The sequence below is a fragment of the Canis aureus genome, chromosome 19 (genome assembly GCF_053574225.1).
Source record: "Canis aureus isolate CA01 chromosome 19, VMU_Caureus_v.1.0, whole genome shotgun sequence".
NCBI classification, from domain to species: domain Eukaryota; kingdom Metazoa; phylum Chordata; class Mammalia; order Carnivora; family Canidae; genus Canis; species Canis aureus.
Genome location: NC_135629.1, coordinates 2,169,891 through 2,182,187, shown reverse-complemented (window position 1 = coordinate 2,182,187; position 12,297 = coordinate 2,169,891). Strand labels below are relative to the sequence as shown.

Genomic DNA, 12,297 nt, shown 5'->3' with positions numbered 1-12,297 from the left:
GATACTGGAAAAGCAATTAACTATTTCCTCTTGGCAGTAGTTGAGTAATTAAAACATGATTTGCAGGAGGCCCAATGGCTGTAATGGGGCCAAACACACCTGGGAAGATTGGGGGAGGGTCCTAGGAATCTTGTCTCTTCCAACCCCAGCCTCAGCACAGAGAAAAGCAGACACCAACAACCGACGAACACTGTGGTCCTTCTTGACCTTTGGTCTGTCTCCTCCTCTGCCAATAGAAATCCATCTCACAGGCTGTGTGAGAGTTCAGAAGCTCATGGTTCCAACAGTAGGGGAGGGAGGAGCTGCTTGGAGGCTGTGTGGAAACCAGGGCCCCAAAGCCAGACGCCATCACCACCACCACGGGGCAGAGGTACCCAGCTGCATCCCACTGCCACGAAGATCACACAAAATGGAGCCACGAGGCCACACAGATCACACAGCTTCCGCCTCACATCTCTAGCTGGGACTCTCCCAGAATGCCCACTACAGCCTGAGATTTCACGAGCCCCGAGCCCGACAGGGATGCGGACACAGGCAGTGGTGACCATCCAGCTGGTGCCGTCTCAAACCCGAGAACAATCCACTGCCCACCTTCCCATGCATGGTCCGTGTCACTCAGGCTAATCCCACCCACTGGGTCCCCAACATGTGCAGGTGCATGTTAGCCCCTTCTACTTTCCTGAAGCCACCACAGCCCTCTGGCTCCCTGCCACTACCCAGGCCAGACCTCTGAAGCTCCTCCCAGAGTCCTGCAGGACATCTCCTGGCCCCACGACGCTGACCACCACAGGGTCACCTACTACGTGCTCGTCCACTGCAGGTAAGGGGCGCTCAACGCAGTACGTGATGCTCCTCCCAACTCATACTCCCTCAGTTCCCAACAAGCACCAGAGCACCTCTGAGCTTTGGCCCTGTTGTTCCTTCCTTCCAGAACATCCTTCCTGGCAGACTCCTCAGCTGGGCTGTTCTAGTCTTTGTACGTATCTTGCTGTGATGCCAGGAGTTCTGACCTCCTGGCCCCTGAGGGGAAGGGGGGGGTCCTGGAGGTCAGGGTCCTGTCTGCCCACAAGGAGGGGAGCTATGCAGTGCAGACAGTAATCCTGGGCAGAGGTGGCCACTGGCTGCCTGTACCTGAGAGTGTCACTCTTGTTCAAATGGCTTAGGTGCCCCCGCTCAGGCTAAGGCCTGATGAGCCAGCCTCTGCAGGGAGGCAGGCCTATGGCACTGGGCTGGAGGAGGACCCTCCATGCAGGCCTCAGGGCAACTGCTGCCGCCATCAGGTGGAAAAAACCAATTCTCCTGAGGCACTGGATCTGGGACAAAGGCCTAGGATGTAATGAACAGACCCATGAGGGAATGAGACATCCCTGTGCCCCTCTGGAGATGCCCACCATGGCCAGCCTGGTTCTCTCTACCCAGGAGAACCAGAAAAAAGCATAGCATGTTTTCTGGAGGACATACACACCCATAGGGCACCATGCAATACTACCCAAAGGTTCCAGGGACCATGCCCTCCGCAGGCCAGGGGCAGTGTACCCCTGGAGCCCCCCAGGCCCGGCAGCTAAGACACACAGGAAGTAGGCAGCTGGAACCCCTCCACTCTCCACTAACCACTCTCTGGGGGACGGAACCCCACCAGACCCAGTAACCTGCCACGAGCACGGCCATCTGCGATCAACCACTCTGTCACGGATACCACACTTGATCCTGGAAGTGGCGACACAAGCAGCCCTAGAGAGTCAGGCCAGAAGATGAGGGAGGCCCAGCAGCCCCGCTCCAGGTAGAAACCCAGCAGAGACAGCCCTGTGTACACGGCAGCAGCCCCGCCACAGACCCCGGGCACGATGTCGTGACACAGAACCAACCAGCTGCCCCCAACAGCAAGCATGAGCCTCACAAATAGCCACAAAAAAGGAAGACACAATGACATGCTGTATGACCCACGAAAAGCCCCCAAGCCAACAAAACAGCCCTAGGGGTGGAGATCACCCAGTGATCCTCACAGAAAGGGAGACCCTTCCAAGGAACAGGGCACCAAGGCACTTGGTGTGACATGCCCCGGCTGCACAGTCACAGCTGTATACTTCCTGTGGGTACGCCACATTCCAGAGTGAACACCAGTCATATGCTAGCCACACGCAGGACGCTGGGGACCTCTCCTCCCCTGCCCCCTGTCCCAGCCCTCACCGTGCTACAGGGACCTGCTGCATGTGCCCAGGCTGGGGGTCAGCAGGACAACAACACCTGCAGGCACCCACTCCCCAGTGGTGCAGCTGCCCCCTGGAGCCTCTGTGGCGAGTCACTAGGAGTCAAGGGCATCCCTCCCTGTCAACACACACAAGATGCAAATTCACAGGGCCCCAAGCAGGAGATCGGGAAGTGCCAGCACTCCGTGTGGCTGTGGGGTTAGGGTCTAGGGGCCTGGTCCTGCCCGTCATCCCTCTTGGAGCCAACAGCCTGCCCCCCTCCCCCTGCCGCCCCACTGTGCTCCTCAGTCCACCTCCTGAACAGACCTGGGCTCGGGGAGCAGGGACCCCTGCTGGATGCACATGGCAGGCTCTCACCCAGGATGGAGAGACCCTCCCTGCTACAGGGACCCTGAGAAGAGGCTGCCAGCTGCCCTAAACAGGTCTTGGAAACACTACGGGACTTTCAGGAATCTCTGAATTTTAGTATCCCGTGAGGACTGGAGGTGCTGGGGGGAATGGGAAAAGCGTCCAAAGGGAAGTTTCTAGAGCTGTGAGGGCCACTGGCAGCGCAGGCCCAGAGCAGCACATAGCTGGTGCTCAGCAGCCACCAACACAGCTGTGATGCCAGAGAGCCAGGTAAGAGCAGGTAGGTCCAGGGGCCCAGACACAGCCAAGGCCTGCAGGCACAGGGATAGGGGCCTACCCAGCCCCACCGCCAGGCCACAGCGCACTGCAGCCACAGCCCTGTTTCTCCTCCATACAAAGATCACCACACAGGAAGGAATGTCACCCTCCCTTGGGCCTCCCCAAGAGGCACAGCCCACCCAACGTCAAGGGATGAAAACCGAGGGCTCCAGGAAGGACCTTCGCCACAACAGGCCTCCCTGCCAGCCAGACTCCCAAAAAGCCCATCCCAGTCCGAGCCCCACTGGGTGGCTGTCCCCTGGGTCCTACCCCAAGGCCCAGAATCCTGTGAGCCAGTGATGCCACAGCCCAGATCCCCATGGTCATAAACTGGTAGCCCAAGCAACCTCGGTTGGCCCGTACTACTTTCTAAAAACATGTCATTAGCTGCCAAGCTTAACAATAAGAGATTTCACATAAAATATGGATTTCCAGATTCTCTTGAAAAACCAGATGCTCAGGCAGACGGGGCCCGCTCTCCCCCTGGCATGGCCACCAGAGAGACAAGGCTGTGTTCCTAGCCCTGAGCCCGGGAGCAGGGACAGTAACAGGGCTGGCCTAGGGGTGTCCCTCACCTGGCCCAGAGAGCAGAGACTGTCCCCACCACTGCTTTGCAGAAAAGGAGAGTCTTCTTAGGCCTGTGGGCTGGGGCAGGGCAGGGAGGACACCCCCTGGCAGGAATCCAGAGTAGGTCCTCTCTACACCCACACAGGCTGACTCAAAGGAACTGCAACCAGGGGTCACCCAGGGGAACTCCTGCCAGGGTCTGGGGGTCCCTGGTGGCCACTTGGGGAGGAAGGAGGTGGTGGTACATGCAGGACTAGACTCTGGGGGGGTCAGCCCAGGAGGACGGGCTCCTCTGCCCGCGGGGAGGGAGGGAGGCAGGTGGTGGGCAGGGCCTCTAGAGAAGGCCAGGGGAGCTGGGGAGCACCCCAGCCAGCCCTGAACAGCTGAACTTGGCAGGTCTTAAATTAATCGGCTACAATTTTGCACAACAATGTTCTCCTTCTGGGGCGGCTGGGGGGGGGGGGGGAGGGGGTGTTGCTGGCAGAGGGCCAACCAGGTCCCCGAAGAGCTCAAGACCAATCAGGCCTGGGGAAGGCGGGGGCATGGGTCAGCCCAGGCAGGGGTCCCCAGGGCCCAGGAAGCAAGCACTGGGCTGGGCTGGGCCCGAGCCACTCTGGCCCTCAGCCTGGGTCAGGATGACATGGTGGGGAGGGGAGGACAAAGCAGGAGAGGGCACTGCCAGGGGCTGGGCCCCCTGTGCCGGCAGGGAGCAGGTGGCTTCACATGGGTCAAGGCTGGAGGCCTAGCGTGGGTGTCTGGGGGAGGTTCGGAGTGGGACCCTCCCCCAGCCCCTCCTCTGCTTCGGTCCTCCAACTGCAAACATGCCCCAGGGTGTGACACGAGGTTCAAGGGTGTTCCCGGAAATGGGCAGGCAGAGAAAGGTGGCCACTGGCTGATATGCTGGGCAGGGGAAGACAGGCCCCTGAAGGCTGGCAGCTCAGGGCAGGAGCAGGAGCGAGGAGCTCCTAGAGGAGGGGCTGCCCTGGGTTTGGGCTTCCTCAGAAAAACAGGAAGGACCCACAGGACAAGGAGGAGACTCCAGTCAGGAGTGAGGACCCTGGAGCCAGTAAGCCTGGGCACATGCTGGAGCCACCGTATGCCTCAGTTTCCCCTTCTGTCAAACAGACGACAGAGTGGCTGTAAAGACTGTGAGAGGCACCGCGACACCTGAAAGTTAACTGCTCTGCTGAACCAAGTGCACGTGAGGCTCTGGACCTGCTGGCGCAGCCTCTCGTCCTTCACGCTATGCTTGGGGAATGGGCTCAGAGGGGCCCAAGAGCCAGCTCCAGGATCACAGAGCTGGTGAGGGGAAGCTGAGACCACACCTGAACTCACTCATCTGTATGGGACCAGGGTGTGGACGTTCAGCCACGTGACAGCTTCCTGAACCCCCCCCCCCCCCCCTCTACTTGGGCAGGTGTGTGCAGAGACCAGTCCAGGGGACGAGGCTGAGGCACGCCTCTGTGGGAGAGCCTCAAAACTCACAGGGATCTAATTCCCCAACGAGTGGACTCTCCCACCACCAGACCAGCAGCAGCTCCTGGGCACGGCTGACCCCCCTACACCCTACCAAGGTACAGTCCGCTCACTTGCAGAACAGAGCCCAGCCCAGACAGGTCCAGGGGTGGAAGGAGCCAGCACCCAGGATGAGGTTCCGGGAGGTAGGTGCAGGGGTGGGTGGGGGAGGGACAAGCAGAGGTTTTCTGACGGATGGGCCTCAGCCCGGCTCCCCCTCCACACAATGGGACTAGGGCAGAGAGGAAGGAGAGCAGGAGCAGCTAGACTCAGAGCTCCCACCCAGAGAGTGGCCCTGGGGCAGGGGAGTGAGAGTAGAGCTGGGTGAGGGAGGGGGCTGGACTAACCCGTTCTCCCAACCTCTCTGGGTGGCTTGTGGGCACAGACAGCACCTGAGCGACCGCCTGCCATCCACCAGCCGTCAAATGGGCCACTCCCAGCCCCAGGAGCCCAGCCTCCTCCTGGGTGACAGGTTCTAGGGTGCCCCACAGGAGTGCCTCCAAGTGGGCTTCACTCCACAGCCCTGCCCCCGGGCAGACTCTCCCTGCAGCAGCATGGGCCCCTGCCAGGCCCATGCCACCTGATACCACCCCCACCCAGCGGGGGCCCCCTAGCTCCAAGTAACCAACCAGGGGTGGAGAGAGGGGGTGCATGCCCCACCCCCACCCCCGGGAAGGGATCGAGCAGACACCCACGCTGCCGAGAATACCCCTGGCACTACGGTAAGGAAAGGTGGGCCACAGCAGAGGCCCAGCTCTGAAGGCACAGGAGCTTGCCCGAGGCCAGCGGGGTCTGAGCTGACCTGCCACCCAGCCACACTGGCCAGCAGGGTGCCTGAGTTGGACAGAACCCCATAGCACCTTGGGGCGCCTCCTGTGATGGCCTATGGTCAGCATCTGGGCACCACTGCCCCAGGACACCCCAGCCTACAACCCACACATCTGGATTCATGTCACAGATGGGAACGCTGAGGTAGGCGGGTCCCTTCCCAGAGGTCACAGAGCCAGTGAACAGTGGGGCACGACTGCCAACCACCAGGGTACCCACCGCAGCAGACACAGGAAGACCCCGTCCTGCACAAGCCAGCACAGAAGCTGAGCACAGGCAAGGCCCTTGCTGGCCCCAGGCCCGCCCCCACCCACGGGTACATGCTGGGCGGGGAGCTGTGTCAGCACCGGGCCTGGGGACAGCTGTTATTTCATCTGCCAGGCCCCACCCCTGGCCCGCTCTGGGGCTCCCCAGCACCCCCACCCCATGGTCACCCCAGGAACTTCCTCCCCCACAGCCCAGCCCTGCCCTGGGCCCACCCACCCATCAAGTGGGGCTGGACCCACAGGCAGCCACCCTCAGAGCCCCCTCCAGGAAGCGCCCACCCCCCAACCCCATGGCTGCTCCCTGGCAGCCAGGCTTGCTGGGCAGGGAGGGAAGGCAGGCACCACACAGCCCCGCACCCCACAGCCCCCCACCTCTCACCCCAAGGAACCCTCATCTCTCCCCTGCACCTGCCAGTGGCAAGCGTGGGTGGGGGACGCTCCCCTTGCCCTGCCCTTGGCCTCGCCGTCTGTGCAGGGCGGGGGCCTCTCTCCAGGGCGGAGTGCTGCCTCAGCAGACACTGGATCCCCCAGAGGGGATGGGGGCTGCACAGGCCTGCCCTCCCCCCCCCACCCGCAGCCTTCCTAGGAGGTCACTGTGTGCCCTCACAGAGCAGGGTCTGCCTCTCTGGGCCCCCGGGCGCCCAGGCCCCTACATTCCTGACACCCCGCCAGGGTCTTTACACCCACTGAACACCGAAGCGGCCCCAGAGAGGCCCCCACCCCCCAGGACCGCCAGGCCCAGCGCTGGATCTGGGCCACACGGTTCACAGCCCCTGGGCTGTGCCCGCCACCCCCCAGCATAGCCCCAGGCCTGACCTTGCGGATGCGGCCGCTGCGCGTGCCGGCAAACACCACAGTGCGGCCCCGGTAGTCGTAGGCGGCCACAGCGGTCAGGCCATCATCCTTGTCCACGAAGAGGGGAGTGCCCTCGATCGTGACCGTGCCCCCCAGGGGCTGGTTGAAGTCCTGGCCACAGAAATCGTCATCGATCTGCAGGGGCTGTGAGAAGGAAAAGGGTGAGACCCTGGCCCGAGGGCAGGAGGCTTTGTGGCCCGGACCGGCCAGCAGCCTCAGCTAACTGGGAGGCAGTGGGGGGGCATGGAGGGGCAGGGGCTCCCGGAGGGTCCTCAGAGGGGCCAGGCTCAGGTGTGGCCCGCAAAGATGGGGGAGGAGATCCCTGGACAGAAAAGCCAAGAGCCAAGGATTGCAGGGCTCCTGGGGCCTGGTGCACATGCCTGGATGGGGGAGTGTCTCCCAGGCACCCACCAAGCACCAGCCCCCCACCCAAACTATGGTGGGAGGGGGAGACAGGAAAGGAAGCAGCCCAGGGGGAGAACAGGGAAGGAGAGCAGCCAGCTTGGGGACCAGGCCCATGGCACCGGAGACGGCTGCTTGAGAAGGTGGCCACGAGAGAGCTGGGGGTACGGGCAGGACTTATTCAACAGAGGAAACAGGGCTCACACCTAAGAGGCAAAGACAGAGGCTGCCGGCTAGGAAGCAATACCGAAGGAACATGAAGCGATCAATATGTGAGGTTCCAGAGGTGGGGAGGGCCTGAGGGAGGGCAGGCTCCAGGGAACAAGGGGGCAGCTGGCGCCCCTAAAGCACACTCAGTCTCTGGGGTTTGCAGACGGGGCAAGGGAGGCTGAACTGGAGCTGGCTGAGGGCCCCGAGTGGCCCTGGACTGGCACCCAGCCGGGGGGAGGGGGACGAACCTAGCCATGGGCACAGAGCACGCATGGCATATGGTGTGACCTCCAGGCCTCAGTTTCTCCAGCTGTACACAGAGATCGTACACCTTCCCTGACAGGGGGCGACGGACAATGCACGGGCCTAGCCCATTGGGGCCACACCACAGAGAACAGCCCCACCCAGCGGTGGTCATGACAGGGAACCCTTGCCCCGCCCCCACGCCCTGAAAACCAACCAGTGTCATTCTCAATATAGAGATGGGACAACTGAAGCCAGACGGGCCACACTTTCTGGGGGCCACCCAGTGGGTCCTAGGCAGCAAAAGCAGAGGGGCTGAAGCCTGGCTCACACCTGGGGAATTCACCTCAAAGTGCCCCCAGTCCCTTACTGTCTATGTCTGTGGTCTTCCTCGGAATAACAACAGACCCTACTGCCTGAGGCCAGGCATAAAATGTTCTCCAAAAAGCAACTGGCCCTGGGCTGGCCCCTTTGGGGCCTAGAGATGAGAGTTGTGGCTGCTGGCCAGCAAGCACCCAGCAGCCACGCCCTCAGGCTGTCCCAGTGTCAGGGCTGGTGCCATTGGTGCCATGACCTGGTACCAGGTGAGATCAGAGGCCTGGAGAGCACTTGCTCTCCAGGTGCCCAGGGCCAGGCGCCCAGGGCAAGGGTGAGCAGGGCTTCTCCACAGTGGACTGAGTGAGGAAACGGGCCTGGGACCCACCCTATCTCAGTGTGGCCCCAGCTCTGCCTCCTACTGGCTTTGTGACCCTGGGCAAGTCACCTCACCTTACTGAGCATGGAGTGACCTCGCTATAAGACAGAGACAAGCCAGGGCGGTGAGCACCTGGTGGAGGGCCAGGCTTGTGGGCAATCCTCTGCCCGCAGGGGCTCATGGACAGCTGGGCCCATCGCCCTGCCTTCAAAGACGCGGGATGGCTGCAGGCATGGGAACGGGCTCCCAAGCCGACCCCCCAGGAGCAGCCCTGACACTCCAGGAGGTGCAGCCAAGGGCGGCCCCAGGCAAGGGTGAGCACCACAGGGTGTCACTGCTGCAGACTGGAAGAGTGGAGATGGGGGATGGGGGGGCAGAGCGGCTCCCCCCGTGGCGCCTACTCACCGAGTTGATGCAGCCCAGCTCCTTGTTGAGCAGCCAGGGCAGCGAGAGCTTGCCCTCACCGCGGTAGCAGGACTGGATGCGCTCCTTGATCTTCTCCTTGATGGCCCTGAGCGTGAAGAGGCACAGCACGGACTCCTTGGGCGGCTTCACGCGGTTCTTCTGGCCCTGCGCGAACACGGTGAACAGCACGTCCTCGTCCTCGGCCAGGCCCAGCTGGCGGGCCAGGGCACGGCCGGGCCGGCTCAGGTAGGCATCCTGCACCAGGCGGTACTCCACACCCGCCTGCTCACAGCCGATGGGGAACTCAACGTACGAGTAGAACTTGGGGTCGTCCACACACAGCCGCACGATCTTGGAGGTGAAGAAGTGCTCCCCGGCGGCATCGGGCGAGGTGAGCTGCGTGTCCAGCTGCAGGGTGAGGTAGTAGACAAACTGCTCGCTGCGGAAACTGTACACGTAGTAGATGTCGAAGGCTGGGAACTTGGACAGCGTGTCCGAGGGGATCTTGAGCTGCGACGACACGAACTCGTCTTGGTACACGAAGCCAAACATGTCGGCGTCCTCCTCGTTGGCCATGAGTCGGCGGCTGGACAGCGTGGGAAAGTACTCGGACTTGCCATCGATGGGCGTGCCCACAAAGAGCTTGGCCTGGCCCTGGCCCAGCGGCCCCGCAATCAGCACGCCGGCCATGCTGCCCGCCTCGCGCACGCTGGACAGGTAGTGCTCCTTGCGGTGGTGCGGCTCGCCCAGCTTGAACAGGTCGTCCAGCCGCAGGAACTGGCAGATGCCCTGTGAGGCGCTGCCGCAGGCCAGCAGGCGGTTGGCGGCATAGTCCAGGAGCAGCAGCTTGTTGACGTTGTCGGTGCTGCCCAGACCGTGCGGGCACGACTGCACGCTGGGGGGCGGGTAGCACTTCTCGTTGTCCTCCACGGGCCCCGTCACGTGTGCCCGCAGCAGCGTGAGGTTCCCCGACAGCTTGTAGATGCGGTTCACCGCGCCCACGTACACCTCGCCGGTCTGCTCGTGGACCACCAGGTGGGTCAGGCCCCAGTCACTGGCCAAGAAGGTGCGGAAGGTGGGCTGCTGCCCCCCGTCTGCCCGGGGCGCCCCCGCTGCCCCCTGCGCGCCCCTGAGCAGCAGCAGCAGCAGTAGCGGCAGCAGCAGCAGCGGAGGCGGCGGCGGCAGGAGCACCCGCAGGCTCAGACGTGGCAGTGGCATGACGGGCTGGGGCCTCGGGCCGAGGCGCTCAGGTCCTATAGAGGTGCGCGTCACGGGGCCGGGAGCTGCAGCCCTGGGAAGGAGAACGGGCCCACATGTGGGGACTGCCCTGCGCTCGGAAGACGCACCCACGAGACATGGACCACCTCACGAGCTCTCCGTGGTGCCCGGCCCATGCTGGGACCCCATGCTCCACCTCCAGGGACACGACTTAATCTGTCAGGAGAAGCCCCGAGGTTCTGAGAGGACCCCCCCTCCCCAAACTGAGGACCTGCAGGCCGGGAGAGGTACCCCAGGGGTCACCAGGACCAAGCCCGTGAGCACCACGAGTAGCACGGGACAGCCTCTGGTGTCCAGACGGCTCACGCTGACCATCACCAGGCACAGGACAGAAATGGACTCAGGAGCAGGGAGGCAGGTGATGGAGGTCCAGGCTGTAGACTGGGAGCCCAGCTGACACCCCAACCTGGAGGCCATAACCTCCCGACTCAGAGGCTCCCGTGCCCCAGGACAAACCCCCGCTTAGCTCCAAGCTCCTAGGGTGAGTTAGCACTCTCTCCTCGGCCCATGTGGGGACACATGCCTCCCTGAAGGGACCCTACTCATAGCCGCCCCCCCCCCGCCCCCCCCCCGCCCCCCGCCCCGCAGACCCATCACCACACAGGAAGCAATTCTCAGAGAGGGCAGGAGGCAGTCTGGGTCACCTTGGCCCTGGAGCCACTTGCTGGTTGACCCTGGCCCAGCCCCTTTCTGGACCTTGAGCCCTGCACTCCAAAGAAAGATCCAGAAGCCAAACCGTGTACACCTTCCCATCCACTGCCCCACCCCCCAGCCAATCACTACCCAGCCCCAGGCCATCCATCAGCACAGCACTGCTCCCTCCCAGGCTCTGGCTCCCAGCCTCTCAGCTCCCCTTTTCCACCCTCAACCCCACTGGAGGAAACAGGAAGCCCTCCCAAGAGGAAGGGGGATGGCTCCCTGAACCCCACCCCTCACCAGTGGTCCTCTCTCCCCGCTCTGAAAAGGCCAGAGACTGTCTTCTACCTGCCAGTGGCTCCTCTCCTGCCCTTGGCTCAGGTTCCTTTCCTGGCATCTTTCACCTTCACGCAGGGCTCCAGGGTTCCCCTTGCACTCCCTGGGCCACACTATCTACCAAGGTGCACGAGCTTCACCCACTAAGTCCGCCCCAAGCTGCCTACCCCTCTCCCACCTGGACAACCACAGCACTTGGCCTCACCCACCATGCCCACCAACAGCCCAGGCCCCACACACTAGCCTGGGCCACTTTTCCAGACTGCACATGAGGTCACTGGCCCTCAAATCCTGCCACGGAACCCCCCCTTCTTCTGGAAAAGTCTTGTCTCCCCCCAGCACAGCGGCTGGCACTCAGATGCACAGTTACACCGAGGCTCTGTTAGCCAGGTGGCCCTGACAGGAATTACTCTTCTTTCCCAGCCTTGATTTCCACCTAGAAGATGAGGATAACAAGAGCTCCTCTCTCATGGACTAAAGGAGGAAGGTCAGGGCGTGCCTCTTGGTGTCAGGTGTAGCCCACCCTGGCGCTGCCAGATGCTGGGGCCTCACCCCACCCCTGGCTGGAGACCAACCACAGCGACATGGATGCTGATGCCGGGAGGTGCCAGCCAGGGCTGCACATGCTCTTTGCTCCCAGACGCCGTCCCTCACATGGACTGGCAGGTCCATTCTGCAGGTGGGGAAGCAGAGGCCCAGAAAATAGGTGCAATCTGCCAATCCAGGCCGGGAGCTGGCCGCAGGGCAACGGGCTACCGGAGAGGGCCCACTGGTCTCTGGGCAGCCATGTCTGCCGCTGTCGAAGGCCAGGCCTCTGGACTTGCTGTTCCCTCCACCGGGACTGCTCTTCCCTTGCCTGCCTACAACCCCTGCCCAGGTCTCAGCTGTCTGCCCTGACCGGCTGGCTGAAGGCAGCAGGCCCTTCCTCTCAGCCAGTTACTCCGTTTCAGTTGGCGGCACAGGACTTGCTAATGGTTCTGTTACTTATTGTTCCCAAACCCAGACTCACCCCACAAGAACGGCGGTTCTGTGAAAGCAGGGCCTGGTTCTCCGCACCCCCCCAAAGCCAACTCCAGGCCCAGTACTTGTGAATGAGTGAGTAAACGAACAGGTCCAGCAGGGCCTGCTCCTTCACCTCATCCTCACTCTCCCACACTCTCTGCGGGAGTGCACACTCACACCCACCCAC

At 62.6% G+C, this 12,297-nt stretch overlaps 1 protein-coding gene across 1 annotated transcript in view; it reads right to left on the bottom strand.

Moving 5' to 3' along the window:
* PLXNA1 (plexin A1) overlaps window positions 1-12,297 on the bottom strand; it is a 48,714-nt gene that overhangs the window by 33,286 nt on the left and 3,131 nt on the right. The window contains exons 2-3 of the mRNA XM_077857578.1: window positions 8,859-10,149; window positions 6,866-7,048 (exon numbers count right to left, since the gene is read on the bottom strand). Coding sequence (XP_077713704.1) covers window positions 6,866-7,048; window positions 8,859-10,076 — 1,401 coding nt within the window. The 5' untranslated portion in view covers window positions 10,077-10,149. The remainder of the gene's footprint in view (window positions 1-6,865; window positions 7,049-8,858; window positions 10,150-12,297) is intronic.